This window comes from Anolis sagrei, chromosome 2, assembly GCF_037176765.1.
Source record: "Anolis sagrei isolate rAnoSag1 chromosome 2, rAnoSag1.mat, whole genome shotgun sequence".
In the NCBI taxonomy this organism is placed as follows: Eukaryota; Metazoa; Chordata; class Lepidosauria; order Squamata; family Dactyloidae; genus Anolis; species Anolis sagrei.
The window spans coordinates 45,892,130-45,919,235 of record NC_090022.1 but is presented as its reverse complement, the minus strand read 5'-3'; the positions used below and the strand labels follow the sequence as shown (position 1 = coordinate 45,919,235).

At 41.0% G+C, this 27,106-nt stretch overlaps 1 protein-coding gene across 1 annotated transcript in view; it reads left to right on the top strand.

The window, feature by feature from the left end:
- Positions 1 to 1,677: 1,677 nt before the first annotated feature.
- Positions 1,678 to 27,106, top strand: part of SUMF1 (sulfatase modifying factor 1) — an 85,650-nt gene continuing 60,221 nt past the window's right edge. The window contains exons 1-3 of the mRNA XM_060766307.2: positions 1,678 to 1,946; positions 20,982 to 21,155; positions 24,571 to 24,645. Coding sequence (XP_060622290.2) covers positions 1,692 to 1,946; positions 20,982 to 21,155; positions 24,571 to 24,645 — 504 coding nt within the window. The 5' untranslated portion in view covers positions 1,678 to 1,691. The remainder of the gene's footprint in view (positions 1,947 to 20,981; positions 21,156 to 24,570; positions 24,646 to 27,106) is intronic.

Sequence of the window (27,106 nt, the reverse complement as noted above, 5' to 3'; positions counted from 1 at the left end):
CATTACATTTTTATTTATATACGAGGATTGAATGAAAAGTAATGCCTCCACCTTTGTTACTTAGGTTTGGATGGGAATATTTTAATAAATCAAACACAGAAACAATCCTCAGAATGTGCTCTTTAACCACCACTATTCACTTTTCCACAAAACCACCAGACAATTGAATACATTTCTGCCAATGATGAACAAGTTTTCTGAAACCGTCATGGAAGAAGTCGACACTCTGTTTCCGCAACCCATCGTGCACGGATCTTCCGATAGCCAAGCAAAGCAATAATGTGACCCACATGTTCTTGTGAAATGCTGATTATGCTTGAAATTTCTCTCTGCGTGATACAACGATTGTACAGAACCAATCTGTCAACCTTTTTCTTGTGGAACTCAGTGGTTGCTGTCACAGGACGTCCGACTCTTTGTTTGTCACAGAAGTTCCCATCTCAACATCTTTAAACTTACTCACCAAACAACACACAGTACTCACATCAACACAACCACCATAAACAGCTTGCATTCTATGATGAATCTCCTTTGGGGTGACACCTTCTGCTGTCAAGAATTCAATGAGTGCACGTTGCTTAAGTCACATTGACCGACCATCTGCACAGGGTCCCATACTTCGCATGTTAACAACACAACTGTTAAGGCTTCCCACTAAAATATAATTGTCGAGGAGAGTCTACTGAACAAGCCAGTACCTGTCGCATACCAGTACTGCCATCTGATGAGGAGTTACGAAGGTGGAGGCCTTACTTTTCATTCAACCTTCATAGAAGATAGATTTGCAGTTAAATAATGTGGTGGCGGAAACATTGGGTCATCTTCACTGCAGTTTCATACAACTTGAACTGTCATAGCTGATTTATTTATTTATTTATTTGTCGTGTCAGAGCAACCAGTCCATTATATTACATTTTTAACAGAACAAAGCAAATAAACAGACAAATACAAAACTTGTGAGTTTGGTAGTTGGTTAAATGTCCTTTGACCAGTATCTGGCCACTTGGAGTGCCTCTGGTGTTGCTGCAAGAAGGTCCTCCATTGTGCATGTGGCAGGGCTCAGGTTGCATTGCAGCAGGTGGTCAGTGGTTTGCTCCTCTCCACACTCGCATGTCAAGGATTCCACTTTGTAGCCCCATTTCTCAAGGTTGGCTCTGCATCTCGTGGTGCCACAGCACAGACTGTTCAGCGCCTTCCAAGTCGCCCAGTCTTCTGTGTGCTCAGGAGGGAGTCTCTCATTTGGTATCAGCTATTGGTTGAGGTGCTGGGTTTGAGCCTGCCACTTTTGGACTCTCGCTTGCTGAGGTGTTCCAGTGAGTGTCTCTGTAGATCTTAGAAAATGATGTCTAGATTTAAGTCGTTGACGTGCTGGCTGATACCCAAACAGGGGATGAGCTGGAGATGTCTCTGCCTTGGTCCTTTCACTATTGGCTGCTACTTCCCGGCGGAAGTAGCTGAATGATATGGGATGATGGGATATGTAGTTTGGTGAGGCCCCAGCACCCTTTAGCGGGGAAGGCAAAAGATATTGCAAAAGGACAGCTCCTATGGCTCCATAGTATTGAGCCATGGCAGTTCAAGTGTTGTCAGATTGCATTCATTCCACAAGGCCTGAGTTTCCTATTCAGGAGGGAGAAGGAACGACAAGGTCAGCTGACCGCTTTCCCCAGTCACGTGACTCCCCTCTCAACATGGCTGCGCCCAAGCTGCTGTTGCCTGGCTCGGTTCTCGCTTGCTTGACGTTGAGGCTCTGCTTGGCCGTGTGTCCAGAGAGAGGGGCGGTTGATCCGGGCCTCGGAGGAGAGGAGGCCCAAGGCAGCTGTGGCTGCAGCACCAGCCGCGGAAACGGAGCCCCGAGGGAGGCAGCTGCACGGAAATACTCCCGGGAAGTTAACCTTCCCCAGCAGCCAAACAATGGGCCGAAAGGCAAGGATGAAGGCAGGCAGGTCGGTAGTCAGTGGGAGAAGGAAGGGGCCTCCACAACAGGCATGGCCCAACTTGGGCCCTCCAGGTGTTTTGGACTTCAACTCCCACCATTCCTAACAGCCTCAGGCCCTGCCCTTTCTTTCCTTTCAGCTTAAGCGGCTGAGGGGGAAAAGGAAGGGGCCTGAGGCTGTTAGGAATGGTGGGAGTTGAAGTCCAAAACACCTGGAGGGCCCAAGTTGGGCCATGCCTGCTCTACACTGTAGAATGTAAGCAGTTTGGGCCCGCTTTAACTGCCCTGCTTCAATTATATGGAGCCCTGGGAGTTGTAGTTTGATAAGGCACCAGCACCCTTTAACAGAGAAGGCTAAAGGTCTTGTTTATATATATCAGTCAAATTCCATTAATTCTGCAGTGTGGATGTATCCCTTGTTTCTGCAACAGCAGAAAACAAGCTCGTCCCTTCCTCAGGCCCCTCGATACTATCCTATATCCCAGGATCTGATCCCAGATTATCTGCTTTAAACTGGATTATATAAATCCCCATTGCCAGATAATCTGGGACACAAAGATAATCTGGGATCAGATCCTGGTATATAGGGGCAATTTAGATGGGGCCTCAGGTACCTACCATACAGTCATATGATCCAGAATATCAAGGCAGAAAATCCCACAGTATCTGTTTTGAACTGGGTTATCCGAGTCCACACTGCCATATATTCAAGTTTAAAGCAGATAAGGTGGGATTTTATTCAGCTGTGCAGATGTTTATTATGTTTTAAAAATATATTTAAAAAAGAAAGGAATATACACACATACAAGATTCATACATGCCTGTAGCAATCCCCCCACCCCCAACCTCCACCCTAGGAAATCTGCCCTGTTTGCTCAGATTTGTTATTTGGAGTCCTATCCTAAGGGTACGGGAGAGGGGTTTTTATGGTTTTTTTTAACAGGGTTTTTATAATGTGTGTTAAATGTTTTTAATTTTGTTTATGTCTATTGTGGCATTGAATCGTGCCAGTGTAAGCCACCTTGAGTTGCTTTTGGGCTGAAAAATGCGGCATAGAAATGCAGTAAATAAATAATCTTGTCAAACTACAACTCTCCTCATTTCATAGCATTGAGCCATGGCAGTTCAAACGGCAATGATTCCACAGCATAGATGCACACTGTGTTATGTATGACTTTCCAATACATAGATCTAAAACATATGCTGAAGAATTGTTGTAATACTATAACAACAACAACAACTTTATTTTTATACCCTGCCTCTATCTCCCCAGAGGGACCCAGGGCAGTTTACATGGGGAAGAGCCTGAAACAAACATGGTTAAAACATAACACACCAATATATATAAAAATAGCATAAAACAAAATAAAATTACAATGTTATAACAAAATATAAGAGCAACCATCAAACCAGCAAACAATGAACCTCAAATCATAAACAATTTCTGGGCACGGGTGAGCAGGCTGGTGCAACTCAATTGTAAGAATAGGGCTGGTGGGTAAAGTGCATATGTCAAAAGGCAATATTAGGAATAGCGGGCAGTATAAGATGGAACACTATGACTTTGGGTACAGAGCAGTAGTAAAGTGCAAGGATGAGATTTTGGGTCCTGGTTGGGGCCAGGTTATCTGGGGAATTGTCTAATCAATGCTCTCTCCAAATAAATGGTAGGCTTAATGGTTTTGCTGGTGGCCCATTTATTTTAAAACGAGGAGTAGCCCATCTTTCTCCCTTTGGTGAAAACTTAGGGAGCTGAGTGTGTTTAGCCTGGAAAAGAGATGGGTAAAATGGATCTTGACAGTCATATCATATCTAAAAGAATGTCATATTGAGGCCCCTGCCACACAGATGAATAAAATCCCACATTGTCTGCTCTGAACTGGAATATATGGCAGCATGGATTCAGATAACTATGGCCGCATCTGCACAGCTGAATAAAATCCCACATTATCTGCTTTAAACTTGAATATATGGCAGTGTGGACTCAGCTAACCCAGTTCAAAACAGATACTGTGGGATTTTCTGCCTTGATATTCTGGGTTACATGACTGTATTGTAGGGCCCTCAGGCCCCATCTAAATTGCCCCTATATACCAGGATCTGATCCCAGATTATCTTCTTATCCCAGATTATCTAACAATGGGGATTTATATAATCTAGTTTAAAGCAGATAATCTGGGATCAGATCCTGGGATATAGGATAGTACCGAGGGGCCTGAGGAAGGGACAAGCTCGTTTTCTGCTGTTGCAGAAACTAGGGGTACATCCACAATGCATAATTAATGGAATTTGACACCTTTCTAGCTACCATGGTTCAGTATGATTGAATAATGGGAACTATCGTTTAGCAAGATATTTAGCCTTCTCTGCCTCATCAAGCTATAACTCCCAGGATTCCATACCATGAGGCCATGTTAATTAAATAAGTGTATTAATTTTGCTGTTGCACCCTAGGATATGGCGCAATGGTTTCAAACTGCAGGAAAAGAGATTCAGCCTAAACATTAGGAAGAACTTCCTGACTGTAAGAGCTGTTTTGCAGTGGAATATGTGCTCTGAAGTTGGGATTATCCTTTTATGGTGATTTTTAAGCAGAAGCTGGATCAGGAGTGTTTGATTGCGTGTTCCTACATGGCAAAATGGGGTTGGATTGGATGGCACTTGTAGTCTCTCCCTACTCTCAGATTCTGTTAATGTTCTTCTGGTTCTTGGTATTTGAATTTATCTGAATGTCTTCTACCGATAGTTCGAGGATAGAATTGGTGAACACCTTTCCCATTTTTACTGTGTAGTGAGTTGTGAAAGGATCACAATAATAAATTTTGAGTATTTCTCCTACACCAGTTTCCTCCTAATAACTATCCAGAGTTCTAGAATGCACAAGGCAAAAGTGACATGAGTTGCATGATTTATGATGATTTGGGACTGTTTTAAAAATATAACACTGGCCTACACACATTTTGGTGCCTCAACTTTCAGGCTTGTTTCTGGGTATATTGACCTGCTGATTCAAGCAACCTGTTGCCATCGTTACAACACTACAACGGTCCTTTGGCAGTATTTGGGAGAAGGGGGAAATGGGGATAGAGTGAGGAAAACCTTGACATTTCTTTCCCTCTGAGTTCAAGTTTATTCTACATCAGTGGTTCTCAACCTGCGAGTCCATGAATGTTTTGAGCTTCAACTCCAGAAATCCTAACAGCTGGTAAACTGGTTGGGATTTCTGGGAGTTGTAGGTCAAAATACCCAGGGATCCACAGGTTGAGAACCACTGCTCTACATTAACCAACCTGGCTATTGCATTCTACCATAAAAATAAACCAGAATCATATTCAGATATAACGAAGAAGAAGACATAATTCAATTGGCAATATAAACATATCAAATAGGCCTGAGGTTAATTCTTGTCATCAGACAGTTTAAAAGTTTCTCTTTTTCTCAGGGCTAACTTTATATATTTGACTGTTTGAGAGGACATATAGTTAAAACCTTTTGCCAGCTGAACTTCTGACTTGAAGGTCGGCAGTTTGAATTCGTGAGATGGAGTGAGTTCCATCTGTCAGCTTTAGCTTCCCATATGAGGACATGAGAGAAACCTCCAAAAGGATGGTAAATCATCCAGGCGTGTCCTGGGAAATGTCCTTGTAGATGGACAATTCTCTCACATCAGAAGTGACTTGCAGTTTCTTAAGTTGCTTCTGACGTGATAAAAAAAGAAGCTCTGGAGCTGGTGTGCCAAATTTCCTATAAAATTCTTATAAGGAGAAAAAGCGGGGAAAAGATGAAAATCAGAAAAGTACAATTCTGGCCCAGCATTTATCTGTGGGTCATGCATTCTTGGTCTGGAGTCTAGACTCTCTCAGTATATTTAGCCATATACTGTAGTAATGTCCAATCAATCCCTGAGTGTATATCTCTAGTCTATATCAATATAGCTACAGTCTAACTATAATGGACAGTAACTGAGGTCTCAAGTGTTCAAGCCTTTTTATTTCCAGTTAGCATAGTTTAAACTTGAGTTAGCAAGTGTCTAATTTCAGGAAAGTTGAAATGCCCCCCCCCCCCCCACCTCCTAATACAATATGCTAACACCTAAGAAATTGAACTGTGCACCCATGTAGATGACTAAGAAGTAAGATTTGATGCTGTTGCCTAGAAACCAAAAATAATCTTTCAGTTCCGTTGTAGCTGCTGAACTCTGATCTTTCCTCAAAAAAAAGAATGAGTCGATAATTGTGTTCCGCATGGATGAACGTAGCTTGATAATGCCTCAATTTCTTGGGATTGGAAGCTTTATGCTGATTTAAAATTAACAAAAGCACTACCAAGTATAGTTGAAGTTAGAATAACTTCTCTTAATGTTAAAAACAGAGCCCATTGCCAAGGCTGCTAGTTCTCAATGTTTTTGGTAAAAATCATTTAGAATATCAGGGCTTCCTTTCAATATAACGAAAGAAGCAAGATTTTATTTGAAATCATGGCATATGCAACATTAGTGACACCAGTGCCTTTTTATAGTTATGATCTCAGTTTTGTAGTCAAAAAGGGCAACAAAGAGAATTAAAGGGGCTTTTGCAGTGATGTTTGCCAGTACATACAATATTGGCAAAGAAAGAACTTTTACTTTGATGTCCCTAATGATGATCTTGTCAGGAGTGCCTCAGTTTTTCATAACTCTTTGTACTGCTTTCTGTGTCCCTCCAATCAGGAGAGTGGTACAGAAAGTGTTGTGGTTGCCTTGTTCTTTGTTAGCATATTGCTATGCATTCCTTTGAAGTATTTGTGGTGATGTATAATCGAGAGGCTGATGGGCAACCGCAGTGGAAAGCTGAATACAGAATATGCTATTATATAGTATGTAACTAGGCTGTGCAGAATGATAAGTCAGATACACAGTTAATTGTGTTGAGTATTTTCTGTATCGTGTATGTAGCCTTTAAAACACTTAAGTGGCTTGGTTGCTGTAGGTTTTTCGGGCTGCATGGCCATGTTCTAGAAATGTTCTCTCCTGATGTTTTGCCTGCATCTATGGCAGGCATCCTCAGAGGTTGTGGCCTCACATGCCTATACAGCCCAAAAAGCCTACAACAACCCAGTGATTCCGGCCATGAAAGCCTTCAACAATACACGTAAGTAGCTTTTAAAAACAGGTATGAGGTATAGTTGCTCACTGCTTTACCTCCATGATTGTTCACTATTTGTGTTAGTGACGCACAATGAGTTTAGAGTTCTTGAAGAGGCAGAACAGATTAAGTGCTGTGGGGAAAACACTTTTTAAAAAGACCAGCTCATTGGTACAATAAAATGGGCGCATCTGGACTGTAGAATTAATGCAGTCTGACCCCACTTTAACGGACACAGCTCAGTATTATGGAATTGTTGGATTTGGTGAAGTACCAGCAGTTTTTGACAGAGAAGGCAAAAGATCATATACAACTACAACTCCCATGATTCCATAGCATTGAGCCATAGCTGTTTAAATGGGGTCAAACTGCATTAATTCTACAGTGTAGATACATTTTTACTATGGTAGCAAAAATGTACTATGGGCTAGAGATCAGGGTTTTTGTTTCCTTATGTCTAAATCAGGCATGGACAAACTTCGGCCCTCCACGTGTTTTTGGACTTCAACTCCCACAATTCCTAACAGCCAGTTGGCTATTTGAAATTGTGGGAGTTGAAGTCCAAAATCCCTGGAGGGCTGAAGTTGGCCCATTCCTGGTCTAAAGTGTTCTGACTGAGGATAGGTTACATCTAGTGTTAATCTGTGTTCCATCTCCATGCTTCTGTAAGAATTAGTTGTACTAATTTCATGCAAGCATAATTTTTCTGCCTTCAAAAACCTTATAGAATTATGTCCCAGGTGAGACTGTATTATTTCTAAATTGTATCTAGGACTTTTTTTCATGTCAGGAGCAACTTGAGAAACTGCAAGTTGCTTCTGCTGTGAGAGAATTGACCGTCTGCAAGGATGTTGCCCAGGGAACACCCGAATATTTTACCATCCTGTGGAAGGGTTCTCGCATATCCCTGAGGGAAGCTGGAGCTAACAGAAGGAACTCACCCCACTCCCTGGATTCGAACCACTGACCTTTCGGTCAGCAGTCCTGCTGGCACAAGGGTTTAACCCATTGCATCACCAAGGGCTCCATCATCTAGGATGACTTTACTGATATTGCCAGTATTGGGCTAATATTTGTCCTGGTTTGTGGCACATTCCATGAACCACCTGAATTAGGTTTTTGACATGGTTACTTTACAGTGTCTGTGAGATTTTAGTATTTGGACCATTACTATGTGAAGAAAGACTCTTCATAAAATAGAACATTTCTGGATGAACTGAAAGCACTATCAAGTTCTGTGCAGAACTGACAGAGTGAAAAGACAGCAACAAACCAGCAGTCTCATGTTATCAGTAAAAACCAAACTGCTGCCTTTGCTTTACTACTATAGTTAGCTCAGATGAGACTTTGACACATATTGGAGGACCATAATGGGTGATGAGTTGTCTTGCACATGCTTGTCCGTTGCTTCCATTGAACAGAAAATGGATCTATGTGACTACTTGTTGATTGCTTTGAGTTCTTGGAATTGGAAGAATGAGACTGTTCAAAAAGTGGATGAGACAACATGGCTGATGCCTTGTTCAGTTCTACAAGTTCTATCCTTGATAAATGTGAGCTATTGTGTGGAAGGAGCTTTGTAAAAATGTCTCTATTAGTCTTTGCTGAATAGTCCTGATTGAGAAATGCTTCCCTGAACTGAACATGACACCCCCGACTAAGCTTCCAGTGTCATTTATTGCTTGATCCATCATTTGAGGTTACAGCAATATAGGCTAATGACTATAGGACTAACCAACCTCTATTAGTCTCAGTCACTCTTTGTCTGGGAACCATTGGAGCAGAGGTAAAGTTAAGGACCTTTTACCTCTTCTCACTCTGCCCAACAAGGAATTACTGAGTATAGGAGCAGTATGCTGCTTGTTCTCTCCATGCCCTAAACTGGTGCCCTTAGAAGTTGCAGTAGACTGATAAGCAGGATAATATGAATGCCTGACTTGTTTGCCATGCACAGATATAGTATTTGTATTAGACTTCACTGTTACATACTAGCCTGACTTGCCCCAGTGGATCTCTTGGATGTCACTTACCATTAACCATGCTTGATGGGGTTGGAAGGAGTTGTTGGCCAAAACATCTGACAGATAAATGTTTGTTTCCTCCTAGATTCAGAATAACACAATTAAAAATGCCAATTTCCGATTTTAAAAATGAAATCAGACAAATCCAGTGTAGAAGTACATTCCTGTGCCACACACTATTGAGTGTAAGGAGGATTTTAAGTTAGCATACTGCAATGACTAGACTTTCATTTAATTTTGCAATACATAGTACATTTGGATACAGCTGAAATGTAAGATGGGAGCCAGCAAGTTATAGGAATTTGACTAGGATTCTGGGACACTAGGATTCAAATCCCTATTGAGCGATGGAAACCCACTTGATGACTTTGACCAAGTCGTACGCTCACCCTAAGAAGAAGGCACTCTAAACAAACCATGCCAAGAAAAGTTGGAAGTTAGAGTTGGCATATAACAACATATACAACAACAACAACAGATGTATTGAGAATTTAAGCAGTGTAATTATAAAGAATTGCACTCTTATTTTAGGCTGCCCTCCATCCCATTAGGAAGGTTGAGTAAGAATGGCTGTGAACTTAATAGCTGAGGAGGCTGGACCTACCAAGTCTTAACACTAGATTTTGAAGTTGTGCTTTGGTTATAAGAGGGCTATGTTCCATTTCCACCCTCCACCATTGCTTTTAATGGGTGACCTTAGATGAACAGAGTCTCTTAGAGCAGCCTGCCTCAAGGAGTGTTTGAGGAGACAAAAGAAAGGTGACCTGGAAGCTCTGTGGAATAACTGCTGAAAATCTGTACCAATATTGCAGCTGTTAAAACTGTTCCAAGGGCAAATAAATCCTATTATATAATAGTTGCTATTATTTATTTCACCAACTTTGCTAATGCTGCTTCTGACTTTGTAACAACTTTGGCTCCAGCAAAAGCAATTTCCCATTTACAAAAAGCTTTGTAAACTGAATACATTCTGGCCTTACTCCATAAAAATATTAATTGGTTGGCTATTCCAACTTTTACCAGTCATTTTGACCAGAGGAAAAAAAATAATTTGTGAATGTCATTTCTCTTTGCCTCCCCAGTTATTTTGGTATACAATAGACAGAAATCCAGAATGTGAGTTGATGCATTTGAGAAATAACTTGGCTGCCATTTGGTAGCAAAACAAGTCAATTTTGTTTTGTAAAATTTGTTTTGTTTCTGTTTGGACTCTTGACTCATCTCAGTTATTGTAGATACTTAAATAAAATCTTAAACTACCCAGGACAACAGGAAACGCACATATTTAACAATAAAACATTTTAAAGAGCTCAAGTTCTTCTATGAGGACTTGATACATCAAGAAATGAGCATCCATATGTTTTTGTTCTGATAATATTTTTCACTTGTAACAGTGTTTGGAATTACCTCCTGCATTTTGAACTGGATTTTGGCAGCCGCCTTGAGTCCCTTGTGAGATTGAGAAAGGTGGGGTAGAAATGAAATAATAAATAATAATAAAGTCACTGTGATAATATTATTTATTTATTTACAGTATTTATATTACACTCTTCTCACTCCGCACGGGACTCAGGGTGGATTACAATGCACATATACATGGCAAACATTCAATGTCATAGACATACAACATATATAGACAGACACAGAAACAATTTAACATTCCAGTTTTCGGGCTTCATGAGGGTATGCTCGATTCCGTCCACAGGGGGAGCTGTCGCTTCACCGTCCACTTGTGACACCGAGTCCTTGATGGAGTACTTCCTTATTCTTATACACACTGCTGGAAGGTTTTATGGTGTCATAAATGAGTTAAATTAGCCTTCCCGCAAAGCGGTACCTAAATTTCCTACTTGAGAGATGTATTTTGGGCTGCATAGGTCAACAGCAAGCTAGACTATTAATGGTCGGGAGCTTACTCTGACCTGGGCTGGCTTTGAACTCATGACCTCTCGGTCAGTAGTGATTTAATACAGCTGGCTAGTAACTAGTTGCGCCACAGCCCAGTCCACAGAAAAGCAACAGCATCCAAAAAGTAGCATTTGAAACCAAGAGTGGGGACCCAAAATGGCATTGAGGGGCCACTTTCATCCCTCCATGAACCATTTCAAAGTAATGATGTGTGATCCTGTTCTATGATGTCCTCTGGTTTCTGGCTTGGTGAGTTTTAGACCCGTCGCAAACTAGCCTCCTGCGGGAGCAAACCTTGCCAGCACATCCCTGACGTCATGAGACTCCGCCTCTCGCCCTGCCCCTTTCTCCGCCTCTTTCTCCGTGCCAGAGTGGTTTTTCCTTTGCTAGGGCAGCATTGCCAGCATACTCTCGTTGTTGGCAGAATTCAACAACGAGAGTACACTGGCAATGCTGCCCTAGCAAAGGAAAAACCACTCTGGCACGGAGAAAGGAGCGGGGAGAGAGGCGCAGTTTCATGACGTCAGGGACATGCTGGCAAGGTTTGCTCCTGCAGGAGGCTAGTTTGCGGCGGCTCTTACTGTACTGTGTGTTCATTGAGAGCCGGAGTTTTCTCTGCTAATTTTTTTTCTTGTGTTGAAAGGGGAATGAAAATGTGGAAGCTTCAAGTGTTCAAGTGCTGGCTGAGACCAGGAAAGAGAGATTCTGCTATCTCTAATCTGTGCTTGGTAATGGTGGGGACTTCCCTTTCCTGCCAGATGGTGTACGACTTTGTACTTTGTGGGGAGCATTTATAACTCTGAGCCAGAGAACTCATCAGATGCCCACAGGATGCTGTCATGGCACTTAAAGTGGGATCATAGTGCTTTACTTGTATAGTGTGAAAGGCCCTATGAGTTGGAAGGCAGACCTAAAGGTGCCACAGATAGGTCTGGGATGGAAAGTGTTGGTAGTTCTTTGTCTTTGTGTTTAATGAATGCTTATATCTGTGGGAGACTGAAACCAGTGTTGATGGAGAACAGCAATTCAAACTGATGTATGAGCATTTACACTTACTGCTGAAAATAATTCATGTAGGTACGTAATTACAGGTATACTGAAATATCGTTTCAAGGACAACATTCAAAACAGAGAGGACAGATAACTATCTGCATGCTTACGTCATTACTGAATGATTCAGTTACTGAAAGAAGGGTGGGATTTTTTTGTTCTTCTGCCTTGCTGTTTGAAATGCTGCTGGAACTGTGTGTTTTGCAGTGATAACTCAAGGGTGAGCTATTAATCTGTGATTGCCAAGCCAACTGGGAACTGTTATTTTCTCTGTAGTGAATCAGTAAGTACTGAGAAGATAGGCTGTCCTGTTGTTCTTGCTTCTCCCATTGTTGCAGGTTTTGTTTAGATGAAATCTAAGCCAGGCTCCCGAAAGGATTTTATTTTTTGGCAGGGAAGGTTTCAAGGCGTACACCAATGAAGAGAATACAATACCTTTTCAGGACAGACAACCAATACATCAGTAAAGAGAACACAGTAACCCAGCTGCTAGGTTGTACTGACAGTGGAGGCTAGCCATTAAAACACCTGGTGCTCTTGAGAGATGCAAGAGGCATTGCCAACCTCAAATCTGGTCCAGGCTTTGGAAATAGATAAGATTTTGTTGAAAGCACTTCTCCAGGTGTCTCTGTATTATTGCATGTGATCCTTCCCACAATTTCTGTGGGCTTTTCCATAGGGTTCTGAAAAGAAGAGTCTAATGAAATGACATATGTGCTGGGAAAAGTTCATCCTTTCTGAACTAATATGTGTCTGGTGAAGGTTTCTTTGTGTAGCGATCCTGACATGACTTTGAAACAAAGCTGATAGTATCCAGTGGGCAAAGAAAAGGCAAAATAGTACAAAGCTGCATTAAGAGTACAGGTATGCCTGGTGGTGAAGTGCTTTTTACAATGTCTTTTTACACTTGCCCAGCCCTCTTTTCCTCCTTATACTTCATCTAGATCAGTGGTTCTCAACCTGTAGGTCCCCAGGTGTTTTGGCCTACAACTCCCAGAAATCCCAGCCAGCTTACCAGCTGTTAGGATTTCTGGGAGTTGAAAGCCAAAACATCTGGGGACCCACAGGCTGAGAACCACTGAGATAGACTGAGCCCCTGGTGATGCAATGGGTTAAACTCTTGTGCCGGTAGAACTGCTGACCAAAATGTCAGTGGTTTGAATCTGGAGAGCAGGGTGAACTCCTGTCTGACAGCTCCAGTTCCTCATGTGGGGACATGACAGAAGCCTCCCATGGGATGGTAAAACATCCAGGCATCCCCTGGGCAACGTCCTTGCAGGTAACCAATTCTCTCACACAGTTTCTTAAGTTGCTCCTGACATAGAAAAAAATATTTCTGGCACTGAAAAAAAGGTATAAGAGGACTCAAGAAAGGTGAAACCATTCATTTGTGTTTTGTGATGTCCGGACCCAGTATTTTGGCTTATCTGGGGAGAGACAAGCCGAAGAGCAGGATTTGGATGCCACAACAAGTAACTCACAAAAAGAAGTTTTGTACTAGTTTGGTTGGCCCTCCTTGCAGCAATCACAGTTTGGCAATTTGTATCAGTCCACAGTTTTATTGTCAATAACTACAATTCTGAAGGCATTGGGTTCTATTTTCCGAAAAGGTTCAGGCAGATAATGCCAGCAGAACATAACTGATGGAGGGTTAATGTATAGCTCTAATATATAGAATGGTGAAGATGGTCGTGTTTCTGCTTCAGCAGGACAAGCAGGGGAAGCAACTGGGCTTATGATGTCTTGTTTTAAAACAAAGACAGAACCAGAGCTAGAACTTTAGAACCAGCCTTCGCCTGGTAACCTTTTCCTTAGCACCTTGTTCTATTTATGTAGTTTTGTAGGTTTCACTAGATTGTAACTCCCTGTAGTCTTAGGCAGCCAAACTAATGGTGTGGAATCAAGGGAACTGTGATCCATCTATGTTTGAAGGTCTGCATTTTTCTCATCCTTCTTGTAGATACTCTTAAATATCATCATCCAGTTTAAGCATGGTATTTGTTGACCTTGAACCATCAGCTGCTTGGATCTCCAGCTGGTAGCCATTTGTTTCTAACAGTTAAAGGAAATGAAGACATTCAGTCCTGACATATTGTGGTGGGTGTAATGGAAATCATCCTTCAACAAACAGCCGTGTATATTCTCCTTGAATTCCTTTATCACAGATGGTCACCACAGCAGCATCATGATTCTTACTGGGGTCTGGAAGGCTAAGAATGCCATAGAGGAAGATGTCAAGTGATAATATATTTTGTTGGATGTGGATAAATGTGTTGGAAATAGCAACCTTCTACAAGCCTCCTATACTAGTTATTTGTTATGTATACAATTCAGATTGCTTACTATATCGTATATGGTATGCAGTTTTCCTTAACTCTTTGTTGTGGGAGGGGCTGCAGAACATGTGATCAGATCTGGGACTGTTCAGCTCAGACTTCATTTTAGATCTCAGACTCTATTGGACTGTAAGACTAGAGAGATGCTTTAGACTTTGGGCTGTTAAGATTCTAAGAAAGATGCCCTGTGTTATCTACAAAGAGAAACTTCTTCAAATCCTATCTGTAACTGGATTGATATGCAATGTACCTGAATGGTGAATACATGAAGTTTGTGAGTAAATCAACTACGTTATTTTAAAGAAGTCTGCTTATTTTTTATCTCTGAGAGCATGATTTAAAACCAAGATTTTTTAAGGGAAAGTTAATTTGTTTTTGGGCAACTCAACACTTCTGAAACTCTGCTCTCTCTCTCTCTCTATATATATATATATATTATACAAGCTTGGGTACCCGGCGATGATGCCCGGGTTATTTCAAAAAGGGCATTGTTTGTTTTTGGATGTTGCATAATATGATGTTGGTCATATGTTCCACTATTTCTTAGAAAAAAACTCAGACTTTTCAGTTGTTGTTGTTGTTTTTTTTAATGAACTTCTGATGCCAATGTCAATCACCCCTAAACCCCGCCAGTATGCTGAATTGGCTATATTGGGTCTGTGTGCCAAGTTTGATCCAGATCCATGGGTTCAGTGGTCTCTGGATAAGGGTGAACTGCAACTCCCATATGCCAACATCCTCAAACCCAGCCTGTATGCACAGTTGGCCATGTTGGGTCTGAGTGTCAAGTGTGGTCCAGATCCCTCATCTGCTGAGTTCAGTTTTTTCTGAATACAGGTGAACTGTAACTCCTGGATACAAAGTTCAATTACCACCAAACCCCGCAAGTATACAGAGTTGGCCTTGTTGATTCTGTGTGCCAAGTTTGGTCCACATTCTTCATCTGCTGGGTTCAATGCTCTCTGGATCAGGGTGAACTACAACTCCCATAATCCAAAGTCAACTCTCTTTGAACACTGCCAGTATGTATACTTGGCCATGTTGGGTCTGTGTGCCAAGTTTGGCCCAGATCTGTCGCTTGCTGGTTAAGTGCTCTCTAAATACAGGTTAACTATAACTCTCTGATACCAAGGCCAATCACCCCAAAGTCCATCAGTATGCAAAGTTGGCAGCATTGGATTTGTGTGCCAAGTTTGGTCCAGATCCGTCATTGGTGGGGTTCAGAGGGCTCACGGAATACAGGTGAACTATTACTCCCAGAATTAAAGGTCAACCCCCCCTCCCAAAGTCCAGAAGTATTTCCAGTTGGCCATGTTGAATTTGTGTGCCACGTTTGGTCCAGATCCATCATCAGATGGGTTCAGTGTTCTCTGAATACGGGTGAATGTCAATATTCCTGAATGTCAAGGTCATTCATCCCCAAGCCCTGTCAGTGTGCAAAGTTGGCCATGTTGGGTCTGTGTGCCAAGTTAGTTTCAGGTTCATCATTGGTGGGGTTCGGAGTGCTCTTAGATAGCAGGCGAACTATACATCCCAGTCCCTACATTTCCTATAAATCATGGTGAATGCTCCCCAGACTCCTCTCTCTTGTATGTTCAGTTGCTGTGTGTCATAGGAAAGGGTAGATAAGGGTTAAGGGAGAGGCAGTGGGCAGGATCATGCAAATTCCACACCAATGGAGAGAGAATGGAACCCTGGGATATGGGTCATTGTAATCTGCGATGTCATTGGAGGGAGGACTTTGATGGCTCCTCACCACTGTGGGTTAAAGCAGTTAGTGGAGGCAGGAGGTTGTCTGTGGAAATAGATGCCCCTGCCACATACATATTTTACACATTTTCACTTTTATTCTCTGTGTGTGTATATACACACACACACACATCTACGTCCCTAACAGTTCAAAGAAATATCTAGGGATTTTAGTCTAACAACTAAGAAACCTAATTGCCTTGCATGAATACTAGTAGATATTTACCACTAAGGAGAAGGTTGACTCAAGCGAGTTTTTAACGCTTCTCAGGAAGATTCCTGGTTTTCCCAAATGGTAATGAATGTCATTTTCCTAAAGGTTATGGGGATTTCCATTTCCTGAAAGGTTATGACATCATTTTCCCAAAAGGTTATGATTTCTAACAAGGTCATGCCTTTTAAAAAAATGACACTGCAGGTGCTGATCCAGTGGATATGGAACTTATCTATATATATAAATCTGTTAGGTTGGTTCAACCAGACAGCAAAACTCCACAACCCCCCAACGAAACTGTACCAAAATTGCCATGCCCATAACACAACCCACAAGGTACAAACATATCTACTCAAAATGAAAAACAACACAACAACACACTCACAAAACGGCAAAACAACAAAACTCAAAAAAACCCAACGAAACTTAACCAAAATTCCCATGCCCATAACACAACCCACAAGGTACAAACATATCTACTCAAAATGAAAAACAACACAACAACACACTCACAAAACGGCAAAACAACAAAACTCACAAACCCCCCAATGAAACTTAACCGAAATTCCCATGCCCATAACACAACCCATAAGGTACAAACATATCTACTCAAAATGAAAAACAACACAACAACACACTCACAAAACGACAAAACAACTGAGCATGCGCATTGGTGCCCAGCCGCAAGTTCCCTGGCGCGCGCACACAGTCTTCCGGCCAATGTTCCCTCTGCGGAAGCCATGCCCACTCCAAGCCCCGCCGCGCCGCTTCCCGCACACACACCCCCCCTGCCGCATGCACACACACAACCCCATGCTCCATCACTCCCCCGCCGCACACACACATGCAACCCCACGCTCCATCACTCCCCCCACCGCCACACACACACACACGCAACCCCACTCCCCCCCGCTGCCGCACACACACACGCAACCCCACGCTCCATCACTCCCCCCGCCGCCGCACGCACACACACAACCCCACGCTCCATCACTCCCCTGCCCCAATCTTACCTCCTTTTACTTCACGCCACCTTCAAACCCCACCCCGCCCCTTCCCGCCCTGTCAAAATCCAGGAAAGACAGGAAGGAAGGAAAGAAGGAAGAAAGAGAAAGGGAGATAAAGCAAAGGGGGAAGGAAGGAAAGTTAGAGAAAGAAGGAAGAAGAAAAGGAAAAATGGAAGGAAAGAAAAGAGAGACAGCAGAAGAGAAAGAAAAAGGGGGAAGGAAGGAAAGAGGTAGAGAAGGAAGAAATGAGAGACAGAGGGAGGGAAAGAAAAAGTGGGAAGGAAGGAAGGAGAGAAGGAAAGGAAAAAGGGAATAAAGGAAGGAAAGAGGGAGTGAAGGAAGGGCGAAGATGTAGAGAAAGAGGGAGGAAAGGAAAGAAGGAAAGAGAGAAGGAAGAAAAGAGACCAGGAGAGAAAGAAAAAGGGGGAAGGAAAGAAGGAGAGAAGGAAAGAAAAAAGGGAATGAAAGAAGGAAAGAGGGAGTGAAGGAAGGGGGAAGATGTAGAGAAAGAGGGAGGGTAAGGAAAGAGAGAAGGAAGAAAAGAGACCAGAAGAGAAAGAAAAAGGGGGAAGGAAAGAAGGAGAGAAGGAAAGAAAAAAGGGAATGAAGGAAGGAAAGAGGGAGTGAAGGAAGGGGGAAGATGTAAAGAAAGAGGGAGGGAAGGAAAGAAGGAAAGAGAGAAGGAAGAAAAGAGACCAGAAGAGAAAGAAAAAGGGGGAAGGAAGGAAAGAGATAGAGAAGGAAAAGGAGAAGGAAAGATGGGAGGGAAGGAAGGAAGGAGGGAAAGAAGGAAAGAAAGAGGGAAGGTTGGCCATAGCAACGTGTGGCGGGTAAAGGTTGTTATTTCTATGATTATTATGATGCTGTTATTCCTATGAGACCCTTTTAGGGGGAATGGGAGAGGTGTCAGGTCCCAGAGGCAATGCATTGCATTATTGTTATTGTTATGATGGTGGTGAAATAGAAGGAAATAAAAAGAGAAAGAAGGAAGCAAACAGGGAGGGAAGAAAGGCAAAGGAAGAAAGGGGGAGGGAATGAAGGAAAGAGAAGGATGAAACCAAGTAGTGAAAGAAGGAAAGAAAGAAAGAGGTAGAGAAGGAAGAAAGGAGAGAAAGGGGGAGGAAAAGGGGGAAGGAATAGGTAGGTACCTCTCTTTCATAATAGTCCAGATATCTACCTCAACTTTGATAAGTTTTACTATAGGCCACAGCAACGCGTGGCAGGGCACAGCTAGTACTGTATATAATATAAGAATTCCTTGGATCTTGAAAGTAGTGTTTCTTTGCTGGCTGACTTTTGCAACTCCCTCTCACAACAGACCTTACAACCTTTGAGAATGCCTGCCATAGATACAGTCAAAACATCAGGAGGGAATGCTTCTGGAACATGGCCATACAGCCCGAAAAACTTACAATCCAGTGATTCTGCCCCTGAAAGCCTTCGACAATACAGTGTAGTTTTTCATCAGCAAACTAAAGTGCCCCCGGTGGCGCAGTGGGTTAAACCCCTGTGCCAGCAGGACTGAAGTCCGACAGGTCGCAGATTCGAATCCGGGGAGGGGTGGATGAGCTCCCTCTATCAGCTCCAGCTCCTCATGTGGGGACATGAGAGAAGCTTCCCACAAGGATGATAAAACATCAAATCATCCGGGCATCCCCTGGACAACGTCCTTGCAGATGGCCAATTCTCTCACACCAGAAGCGACTTGGTTTTTCAAGTTGCTCCTGACACGACAAGAAAAGAAAAAAAGCAAATTAAAGTTATATTGTGGATATATAAAATATCAGATATAGCTCTGTTTAAGTCGGTGTTCTTAAATATAGTTCTCTTTCGGATGAAGTTATTTTTTTTTGTCAGGCATAGAGAATTATATGCTATTCTCATTACATTATTACAAATATTCCAAGCCGATGTTCTCATAAAGCTTTAAATGTGCTTGAATATAACATTCCAACCAAATCAGATAACATTATTTAAAGCACTTGTGAACGTTCTCTGGTTCTGTTTTTTCTGGAAAACTCACATCACTGCTGGAGTGAGAGGAATGCAAAGGAAAGTACCGTAGAAGAGAATAGAAGAACTGAACACCAAATGCCTAAGCATTTCTAAATTGAGGCTGAAAGGAAAAATGGCTGTCACTCAGTTTTACATTGAATAGGCTGGAGCAAGGAATAGATGTACTTTTGGCTGAGATAAACAACAGGTTCAGCAGGGTGGATTCCTTAGGTGAAATTCAGTGAAGACAGGTAATTTCAAAGGGATGAGTAATGGAAAATGGGGAAATCCTTGGCCCCTTCTCCACTGCGCTATATCTCAGGATCTGATCCCAGATTATCTGCTTTAAACTGGATTATATGAGTCTCCACTGCCAGATAATTTGGGACAAGAAGATAATCTATGATCAGATCTTGAGACATAGGGGCTTTGTCAGCTGCAGAAATGATCCTGGGGTATATTCTTGCATTATGTAGGATCTTAAAGTAAATCTGTCATCTTTTGATGGCAGTTAATTAGGATTCATAATCTGTCAATAAATCAGTCAATATACTTCTGTCCTCCCTTTTTAAAATAAATAAATAGTGGGACTAAGATTATATTGGAATGCATAAGTAACCAGCTACTTATTGCCTGTGAGTTTCATGTTTGCACCATTATATTTTCCCAGACTTCTCCCTTTCCATCTGGTAATATAACTGTTAGTCATCATTGCTAAATTGCATGAGGCGCATCATAAGTCTATCACAGAAGAGGAGCAGATGTCAGTCAAACTGCCAGCCAACAAAATTCTCAGTCTTCATTAACATATCTTGATGATTCTGTCTTTCTGTCTTTCTCAAGAATATCTGGTTCATATTATTGGCACATGACAAAATACTATATGTTTGAGCACATTAACACTTCTGAATGTGGCCAGGACTGGGCTTATTAAGCAGCGTGTGAATGGAGTATATAATGTGAATACTAGCACAAGTTGATCACATGTTGCGATGTGTGGAGTTCGGTCTTGTTGTATGTAGAGTATTTAGTTAATTGCTGTATATGCCTTGACTCATCTATCACTGCCGCTCTCCTAGAAGCTAATATGACATAGTCTTCTGCTATATATTTTCTTAATGGTTTTCCCAGCATCCTTAGAGGTTGTTTCGAAATACACATTCCCATCTGACCCTTGTTTACCCAATTCCCAATCTGTGATCCAGCTACTTTTGTTTTATTTGTAAAATGCCTCTGTAGACTTCATTAGTCCAACCTAGGCTTCATTGGTCCAATGGGTCTACTTTAATTGGAACACACTGTTATTAAAATGAGAGTTTATCCCAATTAAAGTAGACCCATTGGACCAATGAAGCCTACATGTGTGTTGATTTATAAAATTTCCAGTGATGTAATGATTCTGTTCTAATTGGAATTAATCACTAGTTGCAACTCGTATTTAGTCCTTGTATGGGTTGTTATAGGCAATTAATGGTTTGAATGAGATCTTTGTTTCTCCTTTATTAAATGTCTTCATGGTGTAAAGATGCTGATCAAAGGCATTTTGAATTTTGAAAGCAGTAGCCATTCAAGTGGTTCAACTGCTATGTATCCAGTGTGTAAAGACACTAGAAACCTGAACCAAAGTTCCTTGGATTTGCAGATGGCCTCTATTCCAGCTGGAGTGTTTACAATGGGAACTGATGAGCCTGCTATACAACAAGATGGAGAATGGCCTGCAAGGAAAATCCACATCAGCCATTTCTTCATGGATCGCTATGAAGTCAGCAATAGAGAATTTGAGAAGTTTGTGAATGCCACTGGCTATCTCACAGAGGTAAGAAGCTTAAGAGGAAGGTATTGGTTATTATAAGTTTTTTATTATTTTTGTATTGTATTGATTTTATATTGATTTCATAATGCTGCTTTTAAATGTTTTAATTCTATATTGTGGATTATTATGGCATCGGCCAATTTGTAAGCCGTCTTGAGTCACCTTTGGGCTTGAGAAAGGCAGGATAGAAATATTGTAAATAATAAAGAAATAAAACAATATACAAATTTAGACATTTCAAAGCAACTTTGAATGCAGCCTAGCAAACCTTGACATCTGATTAAACTATGGGGAAGTTATATTGCTAGTATGCTGGTGGAATAATGCTAATATCCTATACCCCAAGGATGGAGAATCCATGGCTCTCCAGATGATGTTGCTTTAAAGCTCCCACGACCCCTCATAATTGACTATTTATTTATTTAATTTGGACATTTATATCCCGTCCTATTTCGACCTCCGCAGAGTGACTCAGGGTGGCTGACAACAAAAGCATAAATATTCATCTTAGATAAAACAGTATAAAACATTATAAAAGCATCATAAAACAGTAAAACATTAGAACAATCACCAGAATTAAATCGTCGTCCTACACATAGTTCATTCGAGTCCAACAGAGTCCATTAAACCATAGCTCTACCATCACGTCGGTCTAGTGATGACTACTGGCAAGTATTGATGAAGATTACAATTTAGCAACTTCTAGTGAGCTCAATTCAAATTCAGGATAGGAACACTAGATCAGTGAAGGGGATACCCCATACCTTTTGGGAGGAGTATGGCATGGGGCCAGATTACCATTTTGGCCCTCACCTGACCCTGAGGACAAGCAACAAGACTTGCAAAAAGCCCAGCCCCTGCCCTACTCTTTGGCTCAATAGGTAATATTTTGCTGTATGGCTTTCTCTCTCATTGCCACTCCATCTCATGTACATCTTCAGTAATTGAGAAGCTGTATCAGCAGAGTGCCTTGCTTTTATCTCTATCGTGGCAATGATGCATCTTGCATTCCAGCAACAAAGTTTATCATTTCCTATAACCCCTCATTCGGAATAACTTTGGTACAGGATTGTATCTCATTCTTCATGTAGAAGAAATAAACACAACCTTGTAGAAGACGATTAAAAATTGAATATTTGAATTCTTTTCCTAAGCTACTTTAAACAAGGATACTTTCAAAATGTTTTCCAGGACTCCGTTCTAGGGACTGTACTAGCAGAATCCAAAATCTATGGAAAGAAAAGATCTGTCATTGAAACAGATTCCTGAAAACACTGCATGCTATTATGTTTTTGCTCGCTCTGTAGGAGGCCTATGGAGAATTATAGCTCTGTTCTGTCTCTTAGGATTTTATCAGATACTGCCCACACACCTTCAATAGGCTTGAGGAAGCAAAGAAGAACTGAGGTTCTCGCTGTCTGAAATGCTGTAGTAAATGCCAGAGACCTTGTATAACTGTTTGCAGTCATGTCCAGCTCAGTACTCACAAGATATGTAGGAATACAGCTTCAGGCATCTCCATCCACCCTGGCAATGTGAGCCGGGGAAGATCAAAGTTGTAGTCTAACATGTTTGGAAAACATCACACTTGTGAAGACTAATGTATCAAATACATGGCATGTTACAGAAAGGATTTTAGGGTAAACACTGCCATACTTTAAAAAATGTGGCTTTGGGGATGTTCATGGGAAAGCTACCCTGGCATGCACTGGGAATTTTGAATTATCATACATACAAATTACTGCTACAGATAAACTGCTCACAGCATCATATGAATATTTACAATTGAGGAAATATGCAAATAAAACTCATTGCCCAGGATTAAGCTAATTTATTTGAACTCAGGCTAATTTAATTGCATGAAACCTGATTACTGCCACTGACTTTGGCTGCTAAGGAATATCCTTAGCACAGTTTTCATGACACAACAGTAATTCAATCTTAGATCTCATATACTCCATTAATGGTAATATACTGGGGCATTGATTATTATATGTACTTTTCAGTATAAAAGATGGGGTTCTTTTTGAGTGAAATAGAGTAGCAGAAAATGGAGATCAGTGTGATAAATCAGTGCCTAATCTAAGTGGCTTGTTTGAAATCTAAGATCAGTGTGCTCTTGTTTCTTGAAAAGAGTGCCTAAGAGATTCCTTGGGTTTCAGCACATCCGCCCATGCCAATGATGGTGACTAAGCTTAATACATTTGAACTGATTGAATACCAAACAAACTAGTTAAAACTGTAGTCCTGTGCTTTGAGCTCAGTGAGGCATATTTTTAAATAAACATGCAAGGATTATGCTGTAAGTAGTTTATCTGCAGCAGTGAGTGGTATGTATGTGTAAAATTGCTGATGAAAGAATTCATAATTCCCAAATTGCTTAACATTATGCAGGGTAGTTTTCATATCACAAAACACATTAATGCAGTGCAGAGAAGGGGGACATTTCTAAGACCTTTAGCCAAAATGAGGGTGTGGGGAAACAAAACACAATCACTGCTAAGTTGAGAACTCCAAGTTCCTTCAAAAAAGATATGCGGTATCTATCTATCTATCTCTATTCAGTGGAGCCCCTGGTGGTGCAGTGGGTTAAACTGCTGATCTGCTGAACTTGCTGACCGAAAGGTTGGTAGTTCAGATCTGGGGAGCGGGGTGAGCTCCCATTGTTAGCCCCAGCTTCTGTCAACCTAGCAGTTCGAAAACATGCAAATGTGAGTAGATCAATAGATACTGCTCTGGCAGGAGGTAACAGTGCTCCATGCAGTCCTGCTGGCCATATGTCCTTGAAGACATCTACGGATAATGCCGGCTCTTCGGCTTAGAAATAGAGATGAGCACCACCCTCCAGAGTCAGTCACAACTAGACTTAATGTCAAGGGGAAACCTTTACCTTTACTTAGATCTCTAGTAGTGGTAAAGCAGTTTCAGAGAACTAATTACAGCTGTTTTCTAGCAGTCTGAAAGATACCACCTTCACTGTTTCTTACTTCTTCATCCTTGCAGCTTTCTCCTTCTCCTTCCACTTCTTACGTCTTATTCATCATCTAATATGGGGCACTTAAAATGATCTTTTCAATTGGCAAAAGTGGAATTGTTGACGGAGGGTCTGACAACTGCTATCTGTTCTTCTGAAGGGGGTCTGCATTTTATCTCCGTAACAATTTTAGGAGCGATTATATCCTTGCGCAAAGTGATCTTTTCATCCTCTCTGAATATGCTGTGTGCTGCATTGTTTCCTTTAACAAGAAAGCCTGAATTGCACTCAGGAGGGATTAAGTAAAGCCCACTATACACTTAATTGTCTAATTTTATGCATTCTTCTTCTGGCATTTGGGGAATAAACATGCTTGAGCAGCAAAGTGGCAAAATTGATCAATAAAGAATGGTTTCACCTCCTCCTTTTCTTTCCCTTTCTCAGGCAGAAAGATTTGGAGATTCCTTTGTATTTGAAGGCATGTTGAGCGAACAAGTGAAGAGCAAAATCCATCAGGCTGTGAGTCATGTGTTTTTCAGTTACTGTATTTGGTCTAATAATTCAAGATCATGAGTATTTTATAAAAGCAGCGATAATATGATTTGTTTTAATGCCATAATCAAAGGATGTAGAGACCTGCAATGATGTAGTAGTTTTTTTGCACAGGAAACATTATAATCAACTTGGAGGACAGCTTTAGTGGTATGAAATACTGTGTTATGGTTATCCTTTAGTTCCCTGGAAGGGAAGAGAGCACACAAGTGAGAAATAAATATATTAGAACTCAATGGAGAAAGCTGCTTCTGCATTTGCTGTCCTTTTTAGGAAATAATTTGATGGACCAGACTCATTATAGAATATAACAAACTATAGGCTTGCTTCTAAGCACAAAGTGGTGACATCTTTGCTTGTACCTTGTTTTTTTGTAGAAACAGGTATCCATGAGTTAAAAATGAGTCAATAATATGATGAGGTAGAAATAAAGCTAATACAATTTTAGGCTGTATTAATAAAAGTATAGTGTCAAGACAGACGGAAGTAATAATATTATGGGATTCTGTTCTACTTTTGTTAGATCTCATCTGAAATATTTTATCAATTTCTGGATACTACAGTTGAAGAATAATATCAATAAGGTAGAATATATCCAGAAATAAGTAACATGGATGGTAAAAGGTATGGAAACAGGACTGTATGATGAAGAACTTATCAATCTGGGTATGTTTAACTTGGAGAAGAGAAGATTGAGAGGTGATGTGATAGCCATCTTAAATATCTGAAGGAATATGATACGGAAAGTGAAGCAAGCTTTTTCTGTTGGTTGAGAGACAAAAGCACAAACCTATGGATTCAAACTACAAGAAAATAGATGACCAGGACATAGTAAATGTAGTAACTGTCTGAAGGATAAGAAGTTTATCAAGTTTGAACAACTATTTATTGACTTACCAGGTTCATGCCAAAAAGATGTTGCCAAGTAGCAGCTCTGTATTCTCATATACAGTATTCCTTTTCGAGCTTTGCCTTTCTTGGTAAACTACTCTTATTTTAACAACACTTGGAAGGGTCTAGCATATTGTTAGCACTGTCTTTTCTTGCTCTAATATCAGATAAAATTTTGAAGAAAAGGTACAAATAGGGAACATTGTGAAACATTTAATGTGTATGTGGGACTGGGAATGTAAGCTGTCAAACTGAGGTGAAAGTCTTCTTTAAATGGGAATGCTTGAATGTTGTAGGCTTTCTAATGTTTTTAAAGGTGAAGTTATCTTATTCAAGCTGAGCAGTGAAACTTACTGGGTGATCTTGAGGCAGTTGGTTTTTTTCATTCTGATCAACCAAAGAGGTTTATTTTGAGGAAATGTAGAGGAAAGTCATATATGCTGCCTTGAATTCATTAGGGGGAAATTATGATGAACTGCAGTAGGTCTTGGGTATCTATTGGGGTTTTCTTCCTCCCTTGGATGTCAATATCTATGGATGCATAGGTGCCACTATATACAATGACATAATAAAATAGCATCCCTTATACATGAGATAACTAAAATGAGTACAAGGGAGAGCCTGAAGATCTGTGAAATATTGGGAGGCTCAACTTGACCTTGCTTTCTCTTGCTCCAAAACAAATACCTTCACAGGAAACAAACATGCCTCGCTGAAGGCAAATTCCTCCCAAGGCAGTTTGCAAAAGGGTAAATCAAAGTGTCAAAACGTTTTTATAATAAAGATTTTCCACAAAATGAAAACAAGACTGAAAAACAGTCAGAATTGTGTTTAACTGGACTGGCACAAAAGTCCCATTGGGGTTTCAGAGCTGGCAAGGGATCCTTCTGATGGTATTTCTACATGGGGGTCTCCCATTTAATTTTGAAACAATGCTTATATTTTCTTTATATACACCAGAAAGCTGATATTATTCAAATCTCATGCACTGGTTTAGACTGTGGATGTGAATAATGTGGCCCTAGTTAGTTACCATGAAAATCAATGTCTTTAAAGGGAAACTCTTCCTGAGTTTCACAGTTACTTTAAGAAAGACATCTGAATACTGCAAGCTACTAAGATATGGTACAAAATACTGTTCACCTTACTACTTTTTTGAACTGCACCTCCCAATATCCATTGGCTGAAGTTCCTGGGAGTTGCAATCCCATGAAATATGTAAAGCCTCATGATTTCCACCCCAGCTGTAGATCTTTATTTACAAATATATAATTTGGAAACTGATTGCAGTGCCACAGTATCAGAATGAAACCATCCAATGGGGTGGTTGTTGTGGCTGAGTAACAAAATGGATGTGACTGAGAGACAGAAAGAAACATTCCTTGTACCATCAGTACCAAAAGTTACATAGCTGGCACACTGCCAAGATATAGGAGAACTATATTTTGTGTTGAACAGAATATTTAATGTGCTGAGAGGGGCAACAATGCATTCATTTTATTTTAAACATACGTAGGAGATCACTTTTTGAATTTCC